The sequence below is a fragment of the Hippopotamus amphibius genome, chromosome 15 (assembly GCF_030028045.1).
Source record: "Hippopotamus amphibius kiboko isolate mHipAmp2 chromosome 15, mHipAmp2.hap2, whole genome shotgun sequence".
Lineage (NCBI taxonomy): Eukaryota > Metazoa > Chordata > Mammalia > Artiodactyla > Hippopotamidae > Hippopotamus > Hippopotamus amphibius.
The window spans coordinates 62,938,135-62,963,691 of record NC_080200.1 but is presented as its reverse complement, the minus strand read 5'-3'; the positions used below and the strand labels follow the sequence as shown (position 1 = coordinate 62,963,691).

At 40.7% G+C, this 25,557-nt stretch overlaps 1 protein-coding gene across 10 annotated transcripts in view; it reads right to left on the bottom strand.

The window, feature by feature from the left end:
• Positions 1 to 25,557, bottom strand: part of SEMA5A (semaphorin 5A) — a 482,622-nt gene that overhangs the window by 47,174 nt on the left and 409,891 nt on the right. For all 10 annotated transcript variants that reach the window (XM_057709296.1, XM_057709288.1, XM_057709292.1 and 7 more), the window contains 2 exons: positions 22,504 to 22,647; positions 11,621 to 11,768 (listed from right to left, as the gene is read on the bottom strand). In XM_057709296.1, coding sequence (XP_057565279.1) covers positions 11,621 to 11,768; positions 22,504 to 22,647 — 292 coding nt within the window. The remainder of the gene's footprint in view (positions 1 to 11,620; positions 11,769 to 22,503; positions 22,648 to 25,557) is intronic.

Genomic DNA, 25,557 nt, shown 5'->3' with positions numbered 1-25,557 from the left:
CAATAGCAAGTAAGTGACAGCCTAATGGCTATGCCCTTTAGCCTGATATTCAAGACCGTGCAGGAATGAAACACTTTACTTTCCACGTCTATGTCTTGCCATCTTCCTTTACACATCCTCAACCACACAAACGATACTACTTATGGCTTCCAGTGTACCTCCCACAGCCGCTGATCCACAGCCTTTGTTCACGTTTCTTTCACAGAGAAGCTCCCATTCCCATCTCAACTTGGCCAAATCCTAGCCACGCCTTTGGGACCCTTGACCCAGCCAGCCAGAGGTAACCTCTGCCTCCTCTGGACCCATTGTCTTCTCTAATGGTTCCATTGGCATTCCTGACTTCTTCCTTATATTCTGACCATTAGATTTATATTTTTCTCCCATGGTTAGGTGTTTTCTTGTACACACCTGTGTATCTTCATCTCCCATAGGACCTTTACACACAGTAAATAGTCAACATTTCTGGTTGACTACATATACAGATGAAAAGACCTGAAAATTCTAGAGGATAGAATGGAAGACATGAATCAGTAACTGAAGTCACTCTCAATGACTTCTCTGTTCTTCCACATGTAAAACTGTTTAGAAATTAACAATTACATATGCGATCACACCAAACACGAGAGAAATTAATTATCAAAATGACTCGTTTAACAGGTGGAGTGCCTTTCCACCCTGCACTTTCACATGTCAAGGCTTATTCCTAAAAGCTGTTAGCAGTGGCAAGAAGATAAGAGAGAGAAATCAATTACATAAGCGTCATAAGGAAAACTGCCTGGCTAACATCAGAGAGCCCCTCCTGATGGCTGGATTCCATCTGTTTGCCCCTGCTCTTTTTGTCTCTCTCTCTTTTGAGAGGCGATGGCACACGTGCTTCTGTGGAGCCAGAATAATTTTATAAGGTAAATTTCACAGCTTCCTTTTTCAGTCACTGCCACTTCTTTCTCCCACATGATGACACTCGAGTTCCTTGGAAGACTGCTTTTCAATAGTTGCAATCCAGGCAATTTCATGGGATGAGGATAGACTGGAACAGATGTGGAAAACCTTCCACATCATGACAGAAGCAAAATGCCAAAGAGCAGTGTGTAGGATGTTATTTTCTCACGCAGCTTGGCTTAGAGAATAATGCAAGAATGCGACATTCTATGAGCCAACTCTATTTCCAAGAGGCTTTATTGCAACTATTTCTTTCAAACCAGAACCTCACGAGATCCTACAAGTCAAACAGATCTTGAAAAAAAGCATGCCATGGAGTGAAATGAACAGACAACTGTTCTAAGAATGTCTATTATTGTAGCACATCCTTGGACCACAGTGCAAAGTAATTCAGCCTTTTAATTTTTCTGACAAATGTTGAAGGCTTCTAAATGGAACCTTGTATTTCTACTTAGCAATATTAACAAAAAATCTAAATGTAGCCGTAGCTTCTTCATTCTTTCTCATACTCACATAGATGAGTTCCGAGCTAGGCTCTTATTCTTAGAAAATTTGAGGACTAATAAAGGGATAACACTTGGGAAGAAAGAAACCACGGCATCTGTGAAAAATATTCAATGCTCTAAAACCATTTTTTTCATGTTCCAACATCTGTTACTTCCTTCTTTACTTAATTACAAGTTGCTTTGAACATTGTTATGTATATGCATTGTTTTAACAACTGAAATTATACATGCTCAATAATTCCATTGGAGGTACTCAGATGAAATAATAAAAAAATAGGAAATGCAAATCTTAAGCAAAACACCAATTAAAACATATTGTTGATATAATTAAACACTCACGTTGCTTCCCCCAAAAGGAAGAACTGCTGGACATGAATAAAATCAAATGACAAATATAACAGGATCAAAACTTGTTGTAAAACTCTCTGGTTGCACTAGTATACGTGTGAACTCTTTCTACAACACCCCACACTCTTGCTAACCCAAAACTGGTACTAAAGAATATTTTGAACAACAGAACCCACAAACCAAAACAAACTAATGAACAAACTGGTTCATAGAGCATTTCAGGTGAAGTTTTGCAACTGAAAAATCCCCCTCAAGTTTTAAGGAGGAACCATGAGTCCGTTATTTCATCCTGGTAACTCCAGAGCCCATCATGGGGCAGAAGCTGAAAACTTATTAAGACATAATGGCATGGAAATGAGTAAAAAATTAAGATGCTCAGATTCTAGCTGCATCAGTGTGAGTGCAGACAGACATTTATTAAGATTGTGATGTATGCAGGTCTTGCAAACCTGAGTTAACACCACAAGAGAGGCACAATCAATTAAGTAAATGAAAACAGGCTTTGCCGACCAGAGGGATGTCTCCACAGGCTTTTGTTTGCTTGATTATTTCATTGGTTTTAGAGGGGATTTTACAAATGAGTCAGCTGAGGCAGTATGTTGTCTTCTATAACATGGAACCCACGATAGATCTGACCCTGGCTTCCCTCCACCTTTTCCATAAGTTAGTAGAGCAGAGTTAGTCTCCTGTAGAACCACGGGTCTCAGATTGATTGGGATGGCTGGATAGACAGAATGTTCTCATGCAGCCACGGCTCAAGATCCTATGAGGTATGAAAATATCTACTGGAAACATGGCCTCAGCCTGTGCAGTGCGGTGCTGGACTGGAACATGATTTTTAAAAAGTGTGGGGGCGAGAGGGAAGTACTCAAATGCAATAGCACATCCTTGATGCTACAAACGGCACACGGAGGACAAGAAGTCCTCGTCTCCAAAGGATGGCAACAGAGAACATCATTTAAAGGCCAGTTTGCTGGGATAACTAAACTGGTTTTTAAAAACTAGGAACAAGCAAAGCCTGTTCAGACTCCAAGAGAGTGTTCTCTTTAATTGCAGTGACAAGTGCCCGGTGCAACTAGAAGGAGACAAGGTGAGCTACAGAAATGGACCAAAAATAAGTGCCCAATTTGGCAGAGACATCAAATTGACTAAATGACCCCAGGGACATTCTCTATAGAGAATCCACGATTAGCCCAAAGTATCAGCAGGCTACAATCAAAGACTGCAGATGCATCTGGGAAAGGCTGTTTTTATAGGAACTTCTCCTAAGGCTTTGAATGCAGAAAGCCACATTTAATTACTCATTTTGTAGCCATTAAAACTCTGGCATCATTTAAAACAAAGGCCTGGGGGACTTTGCTGGAGGTCCAGGAGGCGCGGGTTCATTCCCTGGTGGGGGAACTAAAGATGCTACATGCCTCAGCCAAAAAAACCAAAACACAAGAAAACCAAAAAAAAAAAAAAAGAAAAAACAAAAAACAAAAAACAAACACACCACAAAAAACAACAACAACAACAAAAACAAATGAAACAAAATCCACAGGCCTGGGTTTCCTACAGCTGAGTATTTACTTATGCCCTTAGAAAATCACTTTGTCCTGTGTGTAGTATGTATTTGTCTACAAAAGATTTTTAAGCTCAGGGCCATTTAGTGGCAATTGTTACAGCTGAGAATACTGTTACTGTGCTTCCATAAGTAAAATTTAAGTATTTTAATATCAAGTATTGGAAAATCTTTATCATGGAATTTATTGATAAACTGTAAAAGAAGAATCTGTGTGTGTGCGTGTGTGTCTCACTTAAGTCACTTTTACAACAGAAAACCTCTGTCCATGAAAGCTGCTGTTTTCAATTAACTTTGCCATCACTGTATTTGAATTATTATGGGCAGAAACAAATCTGATGTTTTTGTAAAGCCAAAGAAATCCAGGCAACAGACTCTTCCAACACTGTAAATAAAACATTTTTGTGAAATACTCCAGGTCTCCACACCAATTACACTTTCCAAAGATTGTGGGATAATTCCTGTGTTCCAGGAGCAGACTTCTGATGGATGAACTCTTATAATCCATCATTTTCTTTTCTCTCCGTCTGCATCATACATCATTCTCAAACTTGATGGCCAAACTTCCACTTTGAAATTTCAGAGTGCTTATACTTTTTCGGCCAGCTGCTGTACCACTTGATTTTCTGTACTGATACTGACTTTTTCAAAATACTCAAGCCTCTTTTAACAAACTATGGCATTTTTACATTGACAATCTTTCACATTTGAAAGCTCTTCACTGAGATCTCACATAACAAAAGAAAGTCAATTTTGCTTCCTTATGCTTAGGAAAGTATAATATCCAGATTCAGCCAGGGAGATACATCATTCCCCTTTGCAGAGGAAGATATGGAAATACCAGTGAATGCATTTTACAAGCACAGTGCAGTGGAAGAGTGAGGGTGATGAAAAATATTACCTTTATCTATAAAATTTTTTCATGGTTTCCATTGAATTAGAATCAACTATTTGATTTTTACTTCATTTTATTTATTAAATTGCATTTCAGAAAATAGCTATTTTAGAATTATGAAATGGTATTTTCATAAACAATGGATAAAGCTAGTTGTATTTAACCCAGAAGGGCCACTGGCTCATTAAAGTAAGCAGAGCTTCCAGGCAGCTCGACGAGGAGTCCCTGTGAGGAGGCCAGGAGAGAGGTCAGCATCCGTGACCGAGCTTTCAAGGTATTGTTGGGGCAGCAAATAAATGTGCAGAAATGGATCTTGATCCAAAGCGAAGTAATAGCCCTTTAACTAACACATCCAGCTTAGTGTAAACTGGCAATGTCCAAGTACCTCAATCTAGCACATGCTGGGCTTACATTGTACAAACATAACAAAAGCAACAAAAATAACTGGACCAAGAGAAAGCATGCTATGTACCTCCTCATAAAAATGCTCCTGTCTTCCATTGCAGGACCTCTAGATTTTCTAGTGGATCTCTAGGAAACCACCTTTAAAAGTGAGGAAACGCTAAATCAAAGTGGAAAGGAAACTAACCACCGCATACCAGGATGCAGCCAACTTAAACTACTTGTTCAGGTTTAAAAACCTTCCCAGCTAAGGTTTCCTCTCTATTTTACGCAGAAAGGAGGTGCCAGCTGTCCCATCTGAGGGAAGTAGGTGCTATTGCAAGGAGGTTGTTATTCTCTTGAAGGTATTTTAGTACAATAAATAAATAAATAAATAAGGCCCTAAAGATAATTCTATCATTTAGGAGAAAAAAGGAAATGTCTTCTATTAAAACCTTTTTTAACTGATCCAGCTTTGTGGGCGGGGACATGAGCTCTGTCAGTTAATCAGTTCTTGCTCCTGCATCTTCTGAGGAGGCCTCAGCATCCTGGACCTCTCAGCACCTTAGGGTCAGAAGACCTGGACCCAGGGTCTTGCTCTGCCAACTGCAGGGTTTTGCGTCCATCAATTATTTTCTCTGGCCCTGATTTTCTTATTTGGAAAACCAGGAACACATGAGACGACATTTCTCAAAATATTTTGCAAACTCCACTGTGCTACACAGAAACGAGTTATTTCATAATATTGTCATTATTTTCATACATTAGAACCTATTTAAAGTTCCAACTGCCAGGTTTTACTTGCTTCTAAATGTGTCCATGGTGCCATTACTTGACCCAAACAAGTTTTAGTGTGTTACATCAACTCTGATTAACCTTCACAGAATCCCTCTGACAGCAGGTATTGATTTTAATGTCTTTATTCTTGACCTCTGGGGGCCTCTGTGGTCGAGGTCTTTGTATTTAGGAAATAGATATGTCTCCTGTCCTCCTGCTGATATCTGAAACCACAGCTTTTGTCAACTGTTTTACACCACGTGTGATATTTCAGCAATAAATACAGTGCTGGCAGGACTAAGTCTGTTTTGAATTATCTTTGCTGTATGTGACACTGTCTTTCGCTTTATTCTTTCATACATCTGCTAAACGTTTGAGGGAATTCCGAGTTACATTAATTTGAGAAGCAATTCTATTTACATACTATAACATTTTATGTCTTTCTTCCTTTCTTGTGCTGTAATTTTCAAACAAAACGCATAATTAAGATTTGGATTATAAGTTCATCTTCAATTAATTTCCATGCTCATGAGAATCTATTAATGGAACTCTCACGTTGGCAGAAAGGATATTATCACGATATTATGGGCATGAAGGGTGCTAATGAAGAGAAGTGTTAAGGAAAGGCAAAAAAAAAACCCTCTTTCTCTTAAGATATGCTTTGTACTTAATAAGAGTAAAGGAAAATAAGATCTTATCATTTACTACTTAACATTAAGGAAAAAAAATTATGCACATGCATTTGTGTCATTAAATTCTATTTGTGCCCAAAGAACCAGTTCTCAAATGCTGGCCTAGGCACCCACGAGCAGCTAGGTACCGGCCAATTTCACGAATCTCTCTCAAGTGTTCCCATCTCCACGTGGAGGTAATAATGAAAACTGTCTAGCAGGGACACAGGGAAAACAAACATAATCGATCTGGATCACTCTTAGTGCACGGCAGTAGGTGCTCAATAAAAGTTAATTATTTGATGATGTAACACAGAATTTCTGTCTATCATAAGACACCTAAAGAACAACTCCAGGGTTCTTGGTTGTAATTTCCTTTCCCTATTTCATTTGATATCATTCAGTGAGTTAGGATTTGTAGGACTCGAGGTCACGATTACCATCATGGCTATCAGATATGACCAACAAAGGTTAAAAATGAAACAAAAATATGCCAAAGATAATAAAGCCCAAAGTGGCTATTCTAAAATGATCTAGTTATTTTAAGTAAAATAATGATAACCTCAAACTTCTAAGTCATTGCTGTGATCTAGGCTTGAATCCCAGCAGCGGGACCTGGAACAGAGACACTGACCCTCTCTCAGCCCATCTCCTCGCAGGTGGAAGGGGAAGAGTCAGCAGAATAAGCAGAATAGTGCCCTTCGCCCTGGGGCCCCGCCCCTCTAGGGGCGGGCTCAGTACCCTCGGGCCCACTACCCTGGGCTGTCTCGCTCTCCTTCACCCGTAAGCACTGGTGCAGTAGCGTCACATTTACACAGTTGTTATAACAGAAAGAGAGGCAGATAGCTTGCACCCAGCTCTCAGCAGGTGCTCGATAAACAGCATCAATTCTCTTATTTCTACTGCCACCCAGGGTTACCGTGAGCGCTTTGTTATACGACACAGGAGTCCAGTCTCTCATAACATGCTTAGATAACAGCTCGACTTTGTCTAATCGTAACGCCATTTCAATAATTCATGTGACATTATGCAGTAAGTTAGGATTTGTAAGACTTGATCTAACAATCATCATGATGGTTACCAGATATTATCCAAAGAGGTTAAAAGTAAAACACATATGCCAAATATAGGCAACATAAAATAATTTATATTTAATATGAATTTATGTTTATAGAAATACAAATTATGAATTATACAGATAGCAATATAAAAGTAATTTTAAGTAGAAAAACATAAAATGTGAGTTGCTAATGCTATATATTACTCAAGAATAAAACAACCTTTCCCCAAGACTGTGACTTGATGCCAATCATGATGGTGACAATTTCCATTCCTATTTGCCTGTGTTGGCTTGGCCACTGAGCTAGGATACGTAAACATGGGTCTCGTACATTCTGTGCATCCTCCCAGCCAGCCAGGGGTTTGCATCTGTGGATGCTGACTGGAGGCGTGGAGCAGGGCCCCAAGCATCCTGCTGACATAGAGGCAGAGCTGGGAGATGGCTTCTCCTCTCTCCCCTGCCCTCTTTGCTCTCCCCACCTGCTCTGGGAGGCCACAGGTGTACAGGGAGGCTGTGCAGAACTCGGGAGGAGCAGTGGGGACTAGAGGAACCCGTTGCTCCTCTAGGTTCTAGACAAACTCACTTGGAAGTGGGAGGAAATGTCTGTCCATTAAGTGTCCTGATGTCTCTCCTTCCAAACTCATCAGAGGCCTCAGCCACCAGGGAAGGACACCTGTGCCACCAGGGTCCAGAGAAGGGGTACCAGGATCACAGAAGCAGTGATTTCAGGATCTGGGCACTTGAAGGCAAGCTGGCTTTGCCCTGCGCTTCGGGGAGGAAGACAGAGGCCCAGAGGACAGTGTGCAGGCCTCGGGGCCACACAATGAACTGGCTGCAGAAGACTCAGGCCCCCCCTTGGTGTGCCACTCAGCTTCCCAAAAAGCCAGGGTTCCGTGGCTCCATGGCTTCCACATCTGGAACCTACTTTTCTTTAACTTTATTTTTTACTATTTTATTTTCTCGTGGTACACACATTTAACACGAGATCTCCCTTCTTAAATTTTTAAGTGTTCAGTACTGTAGTGGACAGCAGGCACAATGTTGTAGAGCAGACCTCTAGAACTTGCTCATCTTGCTTAAACGAAACCCTGTCTCCCATTTCCCTCTCCATGCAGCCCCACCACCCTTTCACTCTTTGATCCTATGTGTCTGACTATTTCGGATACATCCCGTAAGTGGAATCACACGGTATTTGTCTTTCTGGGCCTGACTAATTCCACTTAGCACTAATTTCACTTCATGTCCTCAAGGTTCGTCCATGTTGCCCCATAAGGCAGAATTTCCTCCTTTTTAAAGGCTGAACGGGATTCCATTGTATGTGTATACTGCATTTTGTTCATCCGTTCACCTGTAGATGGAAATTTAGGTTGTTTCTGCATCCTTGCTATTGTGAATAGTGCTGCAATGAACATGGGAGTGCAGGGGGCTTTTCGAGATCCTGATTTCAATTCTTTTGGATGTGGAGAAACTGGAACCCTTGCAGGCTGTGGAAGGGAAGGCAAAATGGTGCAGCCACTGTGGGAAACAGCATGGAGGTTCCTCAAACAATTAGAAATAAAACTACCATATGACCCAGCAATCCTGGAATCAGGATTGTGAAGAGATATTGACATTTGGAACTTTAAGAGCAGAGCCTCACAGGAAAAAACAAATGGCTCTCAATGAGGGTCCTTAATTGTCCAATCTGACCAGCTCTTACTGAGATTTACATAAAGGTGTGGAGATTTAGTGAAAGACAAGGACATATGAATGTCACAGGTGAAACATGGGAAATCTTTTCATGACATTTCAATTTAAAAATGGTGGAGCAAGGAAAGTTTCTCAAGTCTTTTTATCAGCCATTCATGCCTGAACTTGAAACCAACTCTTTTCCTAGCGGTTGCTCGCATGCTCAGGAAATTCAAGTTGTTACACTTTCCACAAACCCGTGCTTTACTGTCTTAATAGTATCTCATCAGCATACAGTCATTTTTCACTGAGCTTGAGTTCAGAGAAGCAGCTGAAGCCCAGGAAGAACAGTGAAAGAAAGGAGAGGAGGAAAGAGAGCAAAGAGGGAAGGTGAGATCTTCAGGAGAACGGCACGAGCATCGCTGCACTTGATACTCAGAGTGGCTCTGGGAGGGATGAACGATCACCGCCTTCTTAGCGGAGGAGACAGAGATTCAGAAATATCACCTGACTTGTCATCCAGCCAGATACAGGCGGGCAGATAATCAACTTCGTGACTCCAAGATCCATAAGTTACCTATACTTAAGCCACATCTTCTTTTCAACTTAAAACGTCCTTACATTTGTTTCTTAATTCTGTTTTTTTAATGTTTAATGTAACTTTTATTTTGTATTATAGTTGATTTACAATGTTGTGTGCCATTATCTTGACAGAAGACAAAACCTCAAAAACAAACATGTTTTGTGGCCAAAGATTTCTAAACTGCAGCGAGAATAGGATCAACACATTACCTAAATAGCTATTATTTTTAAATAAACATCTTAGGAATTGAATGGATAGGATGCGTTTTCTAAGCGATCCGAGAAACCAAGGCCCTCTTTCATTCTGCTTATGTGTATCGCCATCTGTCTTAGAAGAGACAAAAACTGGAATAAACAGAAAAAAAATACGTGGGAAAAAATAAACGCTGTGCTTCTGCTATAAAAGAATGGATTGCTCCGCTAACACCTTCCTGGATTTACAATGGCCAGCAGGGTAACCATGATGGGGAAGAAAAAGAAAACTAAACTAAAATACCTAAAAACTTATATTAGGCTCCTCAGAGATGCTCATGATACTCCTCTCGATTTGAAAATTGATGTTAAATTTTTCTCATAAACCATAATTCTGTAAATTGAGACTTAAATAAAGCAACAAATACATGAACATCTTAGAAAGACATTCAGTTTTTACATGTATAATCATATGTCTCTCTCTCTCTCTCTCTCTCTCTCACACACACACACACATACACACACTCCAGTGACTACGTAGGAGATGGGCTACACTTTTCTTAATATAATTTTTCTTTCATTAAACTGTTTTTAAATGTAATAATTGAAGTCAGTTTGCAATAAGAAAATGAATGACTTGAAATGTTTTCTGAGTTATTTGTATTGCAAAGTTTTAGAAACTAAAGTACAAGATCAACTCAGGTCACCCATCCCTGTGGTTTCCCAGCACAGGAGACCAACCTTGACATGAGAGTGGAGGCCCCAGGGTTGGATGCAAAGCCTCTGGGAACAGGACTGATACATTTCAGCAAAGAATAAACCTACCACATTTGAACTGTTTTCCTAGAATATGTGAATGTTCACAGATTTACCTGTCACATTTTCATAAGTAATGTAAAATCTTAGCATCTGAAATATCAATAAATACTTCATCCTAAACTGGACACTAAGACTCTCCATGGTTGACAGTTAGTTCAGGCTGACCTGGAAAGAAATGCCTCTGTAATCAGTTATAGATTCTATTAAAGCTACTGCAATATCTTTGCCAGTACAAAGGGGAAGAAATCTAATTGCAAATCTCAATAACAGAAATCTCCTTGGGTTGGGCGTAATATCTGACAAAGCATCTCATAATCCTCTTCCTCTCCAAATTTCCCAAAGCTATCTGGAGTGTGCGGTTTTTGTGTCTAAGAAAAACAACCTTTACAGCAACAGAAAAACATCCTGAGCCTCATGAGCCAGGGTTACAAAATTGCTGCAAAGACCAACTGGAAGATCAGCGAGGAAGGGCACCAAGCCAGACCTTCTCATGGTGAACCTTTTCACCAAAACACCACACTGTCTCTGCATCCACTTTGCAGTGCCAGCACCAGGTGCAGGCAAATGAAGTGAAAGCAAAGCAGACTTTGGTGCTCAACCATTCCGACATCTGACACAGGAAGAGCCATGACAGGCCTCTGCACAAGTGGAATTTTATTTGAGAGTCTAAGGTGTTAAGAGAAATAGGACGCACTAAGGCAGAAGAAAAGCAGAACCATACGTTGTCTTTTATTCCCTCCGAATTGGCACCAAATGTGCTCTGACAATGGCCCCATGAAGTTTCTCAGTCCTCAGTGTCTCAGGTTTGTCCACATTTTATAACATAGTGTGGTCTCAGTCTGACAACCTTATCCCTTTCCCTAACCAAATATAGTACCCAGAGTTAAGCATGCTGAAGTTTCTGTACTAGCTCAAAAATGAGAACTGGAAAACTCCTGGGGCAGTTTATCCCATGTGGGAATATTTATTCCAAGCAGTCCTCAGGAGACTCTGAGTTTCCAGTATCTCCTCCAGACATTCTCACCACCCAGAAAGACTTAAGTGATTCACAGCATCTAGTGCCTGGATGTGTCGTGTTGACAGAGCACTTAACATTTGCAGAACATCTCGTGTCTGTTGAGAATCTCGTGTGTGCAGAAAATCTAGAGTGTGAGAACACCTAGTCCCTGCAGCGTCCCAGCTCTAGACTGTGTTCTGGGGCTCAGGAGGGCTACTCACCACATTGCAGCCTGCACAGTCAGGACCATTCTCACAGGTTCTGCGGCGAGCTTGAATGCCACCCCCACACTGCGCTGTGCACCGTTCCCAGGGACCCCAGCCTGTCCAGAACATGTGCGGGGGGCACAGCAGGTGCTCATTGCAGTATCTGTGATGGGGAAACCAAGAGGAAGAACCAAGGGTTTAGTGTAACGTGAGGCCACAGGCCTTTCCACTCTCCGACCCTGCACGGGATGTTGAACCCATGGGCATGCTCCGCGTGGGGGGCGCTTCGTGGTCCGAGTGGTTGCGCAGGGATGGAAGCAGATGTGGCGCTGGCCATGCTGTGTGTGCACAGACAATGGGATGCGCGGGACACAATGAGGAAAATGCTAGACTCACAATGCAGGGTGGATCTTCCTGCGCAGCCAATTAGAGGAGAAACAAACAAAAAACCCTTCAAACAGACACTCAGAAAATGAGAACACATAGAAAATACCTAAGTAGGGCATTTATCATCTAAATATAAACACTGAAAGATAAAGTAGGTTATGAATATAAAGTCAGCAAATTGTATTTGGAATTCATTTCTCCTTCTTGAATCAAATAAGGTCCATAATCCTCCTAATATAAGTTAAAGAAAAGTTAGTCTAATATTAGCATGAGGCTTCCAGTCACATGCTGCCAAGTTATTGTATTTTTAAATTTATTTATAGACTCCCAGAATGCTGTCCAACAACCCTAATTTAGATGACTACCAGTTATGGAAAATGAGTTGAATTACTGTTGACAACTAGTCCTATTTTTTTTAGTGATTGACTATACTTCTGCATGTACATTCATATTGCCAATTTTTAGCCTTCCTTAGCCTTAGATAGATCAAATTTCTCCTCAGTTTTTAATACTACAAGTGAAATAAACTGAAGTGAGGGAAAGAAATAAACCAAAAAACCAAAAATTAGAAAGAAGCAACCTGACCATGCACAGGTTTACAGCTCATAGGGAAGAGGGTATTATTCTGAAAGTCGCCAAACTTTGACACATTTGGCGGTTTAAAAGATTATTTAAATTCAATAGTCCATCTATTAAGCACACATTTAGCTTCTAGAGAACACTAGAATGTAAGACTCTTTCTGTTTTTTCTCCCCATCCTAGGCCATCTACCTTCAGAAACAAGACGCAGAGGTTCCTGTCTGCTAGGCTGTTCCCTCATCATTAATGTCATTATTAATAAACAGTCCTGCAGGGGGCATTACAAAGCTGCTTCCCTAGCACAGGTGTGTCCAACCTGAGATGAAAACAGGGAAACAGACCCAAGCCCAGGAGGTGCAGGACAGAACACACTTTTTTTTCTTAACTGAAGTATAGTTAATTCACGATGTTGTGTTCGTTTCTGGTGTACAGCAAAGTGATTCAGATACACACACACATATACACAAACACATTTTTTCATATTCGTTTCCATTAGTTTATTACAAGGTATTGAATATAGTTCCCAGTGCTGTACAGTAGGTCCTTGTTGCTTACCTCTTTTGTATGTAAATGTTAACCCCAAACTCCTCGTTTATCCCCTGCTACCCTGCTATCCCCTTTGGTAAAAATACGTTTGCTTTTTATGTCTGTGAGTCTGTTTCTGTTTTGTAAATAAGTTCATTTGTATCCCTTTCTTTTTTTAGATTCCACATATAAATGGTATCATACGATATTTGTCTTTCTCTGTTTGACTGACTTCACTTAGTATAATAATCCCCAGGTCCAGCCATGTTGTGCAAATGGTGTTATTTTATTCTTTCTGTGGCTGAGTAATATTGTATATATGTATATCTGTACCACATCCATTGTATATCTGTACCACATCTTCTTTATCCCTTCCTCTGTTGATGGACACTTAAGTTCCTTACATGCCGTGGCTACTGTAAATAGTGCTGCAATGAACACGGGCGTGCATGTGTCTTTTTGAATTATGGTGTTCTCTGGGTATATGCCCAGCAGTGAGATTGCTGGGTCATATGGTAACTCTATTTTTAGTTTTTTAAGGAACCTCCATACTAGTCTCCATAGTCAGAAAACACTATATGAATGAGCAAAAAATAGAGGTAAATAGTAGCTGATTTCCAGAAAGTAGGAAAGGTAATTCAGGGACCGTAGTCTCCTGAGAGCAAATGCTGATAAAATTTAACTGTTTTCCCATCAAATCAAGGACATTTAATGGAGAATGTGATGCCTTCAGGAGTAGGTACAGCCATGAAAAGCAAAAAGCCAGGCCAAGCTGGAGTCAACGGGATGAAGGCAGTGACCATCAGTGGGCATTTGAGAAAAAAATAGAAGGGAGGAGTCGGAAGAGTGAAGGAAAAAGGTGACGGAGGAGAAGTGAACAGGAAAAGGCGACAGGAGTGGCATGATCTATCGTTACACAAATAGGGTGAAAGAACATGAACTTTATTTACAAGGAGCCAAGGAAATCCCACCAAGCTCCAGAGATGAAATAGCACCGTCAGAGTTAGACAGTGAAGACTGGGCTGCAGGAGTTGCTGTCTCATCCTGCTGGTCTGGAGCCCTGAGATGAGGGGAGCTTCCCATGCTTAAGTGTGGTCTGAGCCTCCAAAGGAGGGTGAGGGCTTGTGCAGGAGGAGCTGATGGGGCAGATGCCAGCCAAGAGGGGCTGGCTGCAGCAATCTGACAGCACGATGGCCCAGGGTGGACAAATATGATGGTGGTGGCAAGAGAGGGCAAGGGACATCCATGGGGTTGGGTAGACTGGAAATAAGATGGCAGCTGTGTTGGACGTACAGAAAACAAATTAACAAACTACCAGTCAGCCTCTCAAATGACAGTGGGAGGCATGCTTACTTCTAGGGAGAGACAGTTGATATTTTACAACAGAAGGAGCCTCCAGAGAGTCGAGAACCAATCAGGAAAAAAGTTTGGTCTCTAAATCTTCGCATGAAAGAGTAGCCAGTGAAACTGAATATTTTTCACTCTTCTTTGTATGTTTGGTTTTTAAGACAGATAGTCTTCCAGGGCCCTGAGTCTCAGAGCTCAGGATTCCAGACAGTCTTACACATGGGAGGGAAGGGGAAAGAGGCTTCTAATTAAGAGAGTGTGACCTCTGGATAGTAGAGCCAAAACCACACTGAGGACACAACCGATGAAAAGCATCTGACCTTAGGAAGCCTGTGCAGATGTGTACTTACAATAAGTAAAGCAAAGTGTCCTATTCCTCAGTGATTATTAGCATATATGTTGATACAGGGAGCGTTCTATAAGGAAGCTGCCATTTGTTTTGAGAACGCGTTTGAAAGAAGTCAATTAAGAAAACTCAGAACATGAGAACTTTCAGCACTTAATTCAAAATATCCATGTGTAGCTTTTCTCACTGTGAACAGAAGACCACCTTCTATTTCCAAGGTGATTTTGCCCACATTTCAAAGATCTGGACGTCTTTGATTCCTTGACACTAATTTCAGCTTTCAAAAACAAACCAACAATAAGAGTAGAGAGGGTCAAGGAAAATCTTACTAAAAGTACTTCTAAAACCCTTGACTTTTAATAAAAAGCACAGCAACGGAGCTACCACTTCCCCACAGCGAAATAAATCACAGTGCACAAATCCTTTCTCATCTCTGCCTACAGCAGGCCACCCACCCCATAACATTCTCAGCCTACTATTACAGCTGAAAATGTACTGCAGGAGAACTTGATAACTGCATAGTAGTTCTGTAGCATAGATCTTTCAACCAATGTTAATAAATTATATATTTGGCTGCATTTTAAGGTGGTCAACAATGTGCTTTCCCTCTTCTCTTTCTCCTTCTATAGTAGTCCTATGACAAAAGATACACCAGGATATGTGACTCTCACCCTCTGCAAGGGAGGTTAGAGGGAACTAGAAACTGCCAGGTTAGTCTGTCCCTTTATACCTGGATTTCACTTGCAAATTCACCCTGGAAGGGTCTGCTCGGAGGCTAAACACTTACAAGCTTCTAACTCAGGATTCTCTGCAATGTCAAGGGAGTACTGTCCCTCTGCCCCACTTACTCCCTCACCCAACGAACATGTGCTACATGTTTAACATGTAGCTCTTATTTAACAAGAGACACACCTCTTGTTAAACTACTGACTTGGCCTCCCGTGTCTTTCTTGGTCACAAACAGCAACACGCATCTAAACTTAGTTACCTTGGTGACTCTGGGCGTGCAAGGATTTTTATTAATTTATGGATAAAATAGCTACACAATAGACCAGCCATTGGTTGCTCATTCTCCAGTCCTTTACACACAGCTGGCTTTTACCAAATTATAGGCGAAACACTTTTGAAATGCTATTGGCTCTCCTGGACCTCTAGCATCTTAAAGCACAGACAGTCACAGATGCATTTCACGATGCATTAAAAATTAAGACGTTAATTTTGCCTGTGACTGTTCATTCTCATTTTGCATTTGAAAGTGAATTAATAGCCCAGCAATATTTCTCCACAAATTATCCATTTTTCCACAAACCTAGTCTCTGTGAAGAGAACTGTCTTTCATAATCTTGCATAGACTAGATTTTCAATACTGTCTCATGTTCCTTGTCCCATTTCTTCATGTTACAAATTGTGTTCTGTTCTGGTTCAATCCACGTTGGCTTCTCACTGAAACCTCTGTTAGCCTGAACAGATCAGAGTCCTGTTAGAACTATTTTCTCCTTGGTTTGCTCTAGGTGATTGCTCCTTTGCTGGGCCACACTGGGATAATGGGATCCCCTGTGGCACCAAGGAATCTGTACGTGTATTGAGTCCTCTGTAATATTTTTTACTCCACGGGAAGGATAGGGCAACCATTAGGATAGAGTGATGATAATGATCGCAAGGAGCATCATTTTGGTTCATCACGGGATTAAGCAAACGTGCCCATGAAGAAGAAGGGAAATCATATAATAAAGCCCCATTTGTTCCTGGGTCACTTAACTTTGACAGTGCAGTGGAAAGACTCCAGTGTGGGCTCCATGAGCCTCGCTTCCTGGAATTCACATCCTGTGTAAACCCCTCCCACTCCGTGTGGGTGGGAACTGGGACTTGCTTCTTCTTTTTTTTTTTTTTTTTAATAAATTTATTTATTTTTTGGCTGCATTGGGTCTTCATTATTGTACGGGCTTTCTCTAGCTGCGGAGACCAGGGGCTACTCTTCGTTGCGGACTTTGGGCTTCTCTTGTTGCAGAGCACAGGCTCTAGGCACATGGGCTTCAGTAGTTGTGGCACGTGGGCTCAATAGTTGTGGCTCACGGGCTCTAGAGTGCAGGCTCAGTAGTTGTGGCACATGGGCTTAGGTGCTCCAAAGCACGTGGGATCTTCCCAGGCCAGGGATCAAACCCCTGTCCCCTGCATTGGCAGGCAGATTCTTAACCACTGCACCACCAGGGAAGTCCCCTGTGACTTACTTCTCACCAACAGAATATGGCACAGATGACAGGCTGTCGCACCCATGAATACATTACATAGCACTGTAATGCCCTTCTTTCAAGAAATTCTCTCCCTTGCTGGCTCTGAAGATATAAGCTGTCAGATGGGAAAGGCAAGGAACTGAGGGCAGCTTCAGTCCAACAGCACGAGGGAGCTGACTGTGGCTGATAACCATGGGATTTAGGAAACAGATCCCCTCCCACCTCCAACTGAGCCTCAGATGAGACCATGGCCATGGTCTACACCTTGGTGCACCCTTGTGAGATCCTGAAGCAAAGGACCCAGGTAAGCTGTGTCCAGATTATGAACACGTAGAAACTGTGAGCCAGTAAAGCATGTGGTGTTGTAGGCAGCTGAGCTTTTGGTAATATCATTATGAATGACAACTAAGACAGATCTTGGCACCTAGGCATGTAGTGCTACTGTAAGAAATACCTAAAAGTATGAAAGAAGCTTCAGGACTACAGAATGAGTAGAAGCAAGTAGAATTTTGAGGAGCATATGGTGGAGAAAACCCAAATCACCTCGAGCAGACTGTTAGTGTAAATGCAGACTTTGAGGATGCTGCCAGTGAAGGTTTAGAAGGATAATAAAGAACTAAAGCTCAACAACAACAAATCAACCCAATTAGAAAGTGGGCAAAGGCCTTGGCATTTTCAAAATAGATATACAGATGGCCAATAAATACATGAGGAGATGCTTGACACCATTTGTCTTAGGGAAGTGTAAATCAAAACCACCATGAGACACTTTATACTTGCTGGAATGGCTATAATCAAAAAACGAAAAATAACAGGTGTTGGCAAGGATGTAGAGAAATGGGAACCCTTGTATATTGCTGGTAGGGATGTAAATGGTGAAGCCAGTGTAGAAAATGGTTTGTCAGTTGCTCTAAAACTAAGCATAGAATTAATATATGACCTAGGAATTCTCTCTATATATGTACACTCCTACATATATACACAGAGGAAGTGAAACAAGGACTTGAGCAGATACTTGCAGGCCAGTGTTCATTGCAGCACCATTCACAACAGCAAAAAGGTGGAAATAACCCAAGTGTCAATTGATAGGTAAATGGATAAACACAATATGATGTAGCCATGCAGAAGAATATTATTCTGCCTTAAAAAGGAATGAAGTTCTGATACACGCTACAACATGAATGAACTTTGAAAACAATATGCTAAGTGAAATAAGCCTGACATAAAAATGGCCAATATTGTATGATTCTACTTATATGAAATCTCCTAAATAGGCAAGTTTATAGATTAAAGGTTATCAGGGGCTGGAAGGAGGAAATAATAGGGAGTTGTTGCTTATTGGTTAGAGATCGTGTTTGGGGTGATGCAAAAATTCTGGAAATAGTGTTATGATTGCATAACACTGTAAATGTAATTAATGCTAATGAATTGAACACTTAAAAATGGTTAAATGGCAAATTTTATGTTATATATATATAGCACAATAAAAATTAAAAGAAAATAGGATCATATTATGCAGTTATATGGAAAGCAGAACATGTAAGAGTGACTTGAGTTATAAAGCTAAGGAAACTTCCAAGCAAAGTGTTGAAGATGCCACCTGGTTTATTCTTGCTGCTTATAATAAACTGTGAAAGGAAAAAAGTTGTAGGAAGCAATGTTAGAAAGAAACAGGTCGGGCTGGCTTTGGAAATTCTTAGCCTCTCCTGATGGCAAAAGATGCTAAAATGAAGAAATAGCTTCTGAGCACTGTCAAGAAAGGCTAACATAGAGTAAATAGCTAAGGATGTGACTGTACAACCTTTTGTTAAAACCTCAAAAACATCAGAGCAGAGTAGTGTTCTGTCCCACACGGAGACCTTTCAAAAGGTCAAGAGCAAGAGTCGCAGGTCCTCTCAATAACAAGCAAGCTGGAGGGTGCTGTCTGTCAGCCATCTCGGCAGGAACCCCAGGTAGAGAAGGCCTATCTCAGAAAGATCTGTGGGTGTAGATTTGTTTAGTGGAGTAAACCTCAAGGAAATTCACAGATGACTTACAGAGTTTATTTCAGCCAAAAGATCACCAGCTTAGACTGGAATGTATGGAGAAAGCACCAGTGAAATGATGCTGTTGGAAGTCCCAGCTCCTACTGGCAGGAAGCAGGCTGATTAAACTGCTCAGTGGAAGCCCCTGCTACCTTTTGTGAGAAAGGAAGGATGATTCAGGAGACAGAAGTGAGAACCCAGAGCGCAGAGCTAAGAACCGTGGAAAATCATGCCCAAGCCTTGAAACTTAATCAGGCAACTCCATACACTCCTCTGAATCGATTTCAGAACTGCAGTGGAAATGTCTTTGTACTTTCCACTTCCCTCCCTTTTTAAACACAACTTTCTGTAGCTGTTAGCCTTTCCCTGCCCTACCACGTGCACCCTGGGTGTGTGCTGGTGGCAGACCATGTGTCTCTCACTTTAAAGATGGACAGACTGAGATAAGCTACACCCAGGAAGGCTCATGCACATTTGGGTCTCATTTAAATGATATAGTTCTGGGCTGTGGGGAAATGGTTGAATGGTATAAAATTTGGGGGAAACTTGCGAGGGGGGTGAAATGCATTTTGCATGTGTCAGGGACAGAAAATCCATGCCGGCAGATAAACTAGATGGTGATTTCAATGATCCCTGCCCCCCTGATGTTCACATCCTGTGTAAGGCCCCCCCCTTGATTGAGGACTGTGTCTGTGACTTACTTCTAACCAATAGAATATGGCATATGGGTGGTTTGTCACCTCTATGGTGACATTACATAAGATAGCAACGTCCATTTGGCAAGGAGATTCTCTCCCTTGCTGGATTTGAGGAAGCAAGTGACCATGTTGGGAAGGATGGTTTAAAAAGAAACTGAGGACAGTCTCAGGCTGACAACTAGTGAGAAACCGAGGTCCCCGGTGTGACAGCCCATGGGGAACTGAATGCTGATGGCAACCACGTGATAGTGAAAGTACATCCTTCCCCAGTAGAGCCTCAGATGAGACCACGGCTCTGGCCAAGCAGAGAACCCAGATGGGTTATAGGGGAACTCCTTGTCCATTGAGACTTGAGGTGATAAATGTGTGTTGTTTTAAGCCACTAAATTTGTGGAACTATTGGCACATGGCAGGAGAAAATGAATACAATGACATTTGCATTTTGATAATATTTATACACAGAGATCCACTGCTTCATCCTTGCTGGGAGCCTCTTTGGGAATCGGTGCTTCTACTCATTTTCTGCTACTCAAGAAAATCATTTTCTAGGAAATTTTAGAACAGGAAAACAAAACGCCTATGCCTTTTAAAGTACATCTAGAATATAAGTTAGATATTTTCTTTATCCTTTGCGTAGAAAAAATGATGTAACTATTTCTGAGATTTCTGTTGTGATAAAGCTCTCACTGAATTTTTCACATACTGGAGATTTCATCCCAAATAAAAAGTCACTGAGTATAGTCCTAGCATTAAGTTAGGGACTTTTCCGGGAGAGCCAATTTATGCATTTGTGGCCACTCAGGAGTTCTTTAGGGTTGATGGTGTTTAAATAAACCTGATGTGAGTTTATTAATGATCGTGCAGGTCTAGTCCATGGTCTTTTGTACCTTCTCAGGGAGACCAAGGTTTCCTTTAATCCTGAGTTTAGTTGTCAAATACCCCTTTCGTCAGAATCAGGACGGTATTTCTTTACGTTACGTTGGTAGAGAGACTTCCCACGTAGCAGGGCAAAAAAACCTAAGAAAGTTTTGCTTGTGAAGACCGAGAAAGAGACATTATGTATTTTTATCTAGTTTTCATTAACTTCTTGATTGCCTCCTAAGAAGAGTTGTTCCAAAGGGAGACTTTCCTGGGAACACAGGCCCTGTTCTTATCCATGCATCTATTACCTAGGTCCCAGTGCTCCCTTCTTAACCAACTATTCATCTAGCCCAAATGAGTGTTTCTTCTGTAAAATAAGAACATTTTAAATCTAAGTCCCCCAAACACATTAGCCATCCTCACCTTTTTCTGAAAATGGAGCTTTATGAATACTCGTAAATGGATACAGAACATACATCTGTGTTAACCACAGAATTAACCAGCTTCTTCCTTCCTGTGTGCTCAGCCTGGGAAAGGTGATAACAGGTGTGAGGTTGTGGCGGTGCCGTGATTCTAGGGGCGGCTTTGCACAGATGAAGGTGACTCTGCCTGAATGGTCTCTATTATGTGACAACGTACAGCTTTTTAAAACTTCTAACCAATTTAAAATCTTATAATGCTGGGAAATAGCAGGGGGACATCTGCTTTCCCACGTATCAACTGGTGTCAGATTGGAAATGACAGGCTTACACAAGACTGTCACAGGGGACTCCTTCAAAAACGACCAACTTTGCTTTGTAAAAACCATCCTTCATTTTTCTCTAAGTCAAAAGAACAAAATCTTAATTGGTGATTTAGGAACACAGTGAAGAAAGAAAAAAAATGATTCTCTCCAGTTAAAATCAGGTTGTAACAAATCTTTGGTAGAGAATTATCTATACACTAAGCCTGTTGGTTTTGTCTATATAAATATGAATCACATAACAAATAACTACATACAGTATTTTCATGAGGCTCCTGCTGAACCCATTTCACTGTATAAAAGTCTTACTACATTTTAATTAAAAAGTACGGAAAGCCACTTTGCTTCTCATGGGTTAACAGGGTAAGTTTTTGTGAGTATGAAGAGTAACAATCCTGAAGGTGATGTGAAACTCACCCACTTGGATTTTCTCCCATAAACGAGCATGTCCTTTAAATATGCAAGAAAGAGTCAATTATAAAAGCCATAGATTTTATGAGGCCAAAACCAAATGTCTGCGTCTATAAAAGCAACAAACTGTTAAATGCGAGACTGAACTCAAATGTCCCCATGATGTACTGAAAGCTTAAAATGCACATGGAAAAAGATCCCCCCTTCTGGGCTGTCCTGCAGCTTCGCTGAGGGTACCTGTTAATAGACAAGAGTGTAGTTGTAAATGTAACCAAAATACTGACTATGCTCTCACCCACCTGCCGGTGGCTTAATTTAGTTGTGATGGAAAACTTACCTCATCTGAGCAATACCGTTGGACCCAAGGACCAGCTCAGGCCCTATTTGGAATTGTAGATTAGAGACTGATGTAGTTAATTGTAACAAGGACAATCATTCTCCAGCAGATCCCCATGCCTAGTCTCCAGCACAGAGATGCCCACTGTCCCTGGATCTCCATCCCTTGAGAACCGCTCAGCTGCGCGAACTGTGCAGCCTCCATGGTGGCCCAGTGATGCTGTTGACCCCCTGAGCTTTGGTCAGAATGAAAGGATGCCAGAAAAAGAGGAGGGCCATTCAGCTCTACAGAAAGGGATGCCACAGATGAGCTGAGCTGGATCTGAAAGTAAAACCGCAGGGAAACCGACCACACTGGGATGACAGGAAGCGTGAGGATGACGATGCCGGGGGGAGCAGAGCGGTACCTACCTCTCCTCACGGTTCTGTCCCACGCACACCCGGCCCCCGTGCCGCGGTGTGGGGTTGCTGCAGGACCGCTGCCGCACCTGGAAGCCGATCCCGCAGGTGGTGCTGCAGGGAGACCACGAGGTCCAGGGGGTCCAGCCTCCATTCCTGCGAGAGGAAGCAACGGGGTCACTGGGTCCGACTGGCTCGGAGCCCAACCTCTGTCTGCACCCACCCCCACATCCACATGCTTCCCCCACATGGACCACTGACTGTGGGCTGCAAAGCAAAACGAAGCCAAGAGTCTTGGGAATAAATGTGCTGTCACAGGAACCTCAATTACTGTGAGGTTTTTCCCCCAGGTATCTGATTTTAGAGTCAAAATAGAAAATTTGGGAGTCAAGTTTTGAATGCTATAAATAATCTTTAAATGCACTATAATTTTTAAATGGGCTATATTAGAAACAATTAAGAAAGTTTAGTTATGAAAATGTTAAACTAATGAAAAATAATGTTATTTCTTTGAGAAGCAATTAGAGATGAATCCCTGAACCTTTAGCATTTCTGATTTCATTTGACTTGTACTATATCAGTTATCACCTATGAGAAGTGCACATTTGAACAAAATAATCATCTAAATGTTTCCTGTAAACATCTATTAACATCAGTGAAAATCAGTACCTCTCTTGATGGCATTCATATAGAAAAAGAGCACTGTAATGTCCAAAGCTTTAAAATAGGCTTCATTAAAAACAAAGAAAGGATATTTTAAATTCAGATTCTTGGCTATTTTCTTATAATTTGACAAAGATGTAGAGTATAAATAAGAAGTGAAAATTGTGTATGTCCTTATTTATGTTATTTTATGTATATATATAATAAGGTAGATATATTAAAATAGGAAATAAAATAAAAATAAAATGAACCACTTTTATAAAAGTGGTTTATAAAATACACTACTACTAACAGCTAAAGAAAAATTTTTGTTTAATATTGTATTTTTTCCTTAAAATGTCTGCACGTAGACTATTTATAATTTAAATATCTCCCTTAGCAGTTTGCCCCTGCTACTTAAAAACCAACTATAGGAATTAAAACAATGTTTAAGTATTAAAATATCTGTTAAATCCAAAGTCCAAACTCCCACGTAGATGGTTTATTGCATGTAGATTTTTTTTCTATTTGTCTAATCGCATATGCATTTTTAAATAGCTGTTACCCTCATCCATAGGATTTCTATTCCCACTGAAAAAATCAATTCACATTAATTCTTACTTTACTTTATAAATTCCTTTAAAAGCATGCAGGTCCACAGCTATAGCATTGAAGCTCGAGGTATAAACAACAAATTGAATATGTAATTTCTAACACAATTTCAAATGAAAGTTCCTCTGAGAAAATTCTTAGTATATTTCATATTTCCCTACTTTATTTTCTGAAACTTAAGAATAATCTAAATAAAATATAAAGTGATACCTCAATGCATGACATAATAACAAAGCTGCTTTGTGATAATTTAACCAAAATAACACAAAATAAGACAGACTTCCCAAGTTGCTTCTAAAAGTAATTAGTATCTTATACATCACTACCTACACAATTTTAAAATGTATCCAAGTAATTCACTGAATTGCATGCAAAAACAGCAGTTTCAACATAAATAAAATGAGATTTTTACTTTCAAAGTTTCCTTATATATGAAAAAAACTGTTAGATAATGCAGGAAACACTGCTTCCAAAATTGTTTGGAAATTCTTAATTTCCTAAGCCTTTTAACAAATGTGACATCTGATGATACAATCTACTTACAATCTATGGAATCTGTTGTATACAGGGAGATAGGTAAATGGAAGTATTTGTAAATAGTAGGAGTATAATACGGGAGGGCATAAATGAGTGCATTGTCCACGGATGTGATTATTCTATGGAGCTGGTTTGCACACCTCGAAATGCTGCTTAGAGACAGACATAGCAGCAGGCAACCAAAGAAGTAGCATAAAGTAAGCATATATCAGCAGATGGATCATTTTGTGATTGTCAGTTGAAAACAACCCACGTATGCATTTAAAACATCACTAAAGCAGGTTCATTTATCTGACTTTTAAAATAACCACTAACTGTATCGTTGTATCGCGGCTCTGCTTAGTGAATGACATTCCGAAACTAGAACCAGAACCGAGGAGGTATCAACAAACAAGTCACAGTGATGCTGTGGAAGTCCTTTTTTTCCACTAAACAATATAAAAAAGAATATCCTTCACAGACTATAATCTTCCAGCAATAACAGTTCTATAGCTTTTATAAAGTTTCTGCCAGATATCAGTGGAAACCAGCTTAGCTTTACAAAAATAATGCAGTGCGTAATGCAATGTTGACATGCTCTTGTTTTCTGTAATAACACAAATAATCCAACCTGTGTAGCCCTGATGGGCTCCTTTCAGCTTTGTGGAGAGATCTGAGCTGGCCTCTGGAAAAGGTGAACAGAGAGCAAAATCTGCCCATGTACCTTGCCTTTCCTTATCTGACTGCCCTTCTCTGGGGCAGGCAGTGCCCTTATGCCCTGGGCTCACATATAGTGTGGTCACCCAACATGATTTTCAGTGTTAGTGATGTCACAGACCACTTGCCCAGAGGTCTCTGCATTATAAATAGGCTTCTGGAAAGAAGAGAACACGTAAAAAAATATCCTACGTGAAGTGAGGAGGGAGAGTTTGGAGACTGATCTGAGAAGCTTTCTTGGTGCGTGCTTTTTAAATTTTTTTATTTATTTTTTATTGAAGTATAGTTGATTTACAATGTTGTGCGACTTTCAGTGTCCTGGTGCTTGCTTTAAAATATAAAATATTGATGTGGCCATAGTGCTATAGGTGGTACAGGGAAAGTAATAGCAAATTGAGTATAGTTGGAAAAACAAAATCTAACAACAAAAAAGCAATACGCAGAGGAGACAGGAAACCAACTCTGTGGATCACACTATTTGAATCGTTCTCCAGGTTACCCAGCAGCAGATGTTAGTTGAGTTGGGTGCTCTGAGCATAGCCCAGAGCAGAGCTTTTTGATTAAGAACTTGGCTTCTGT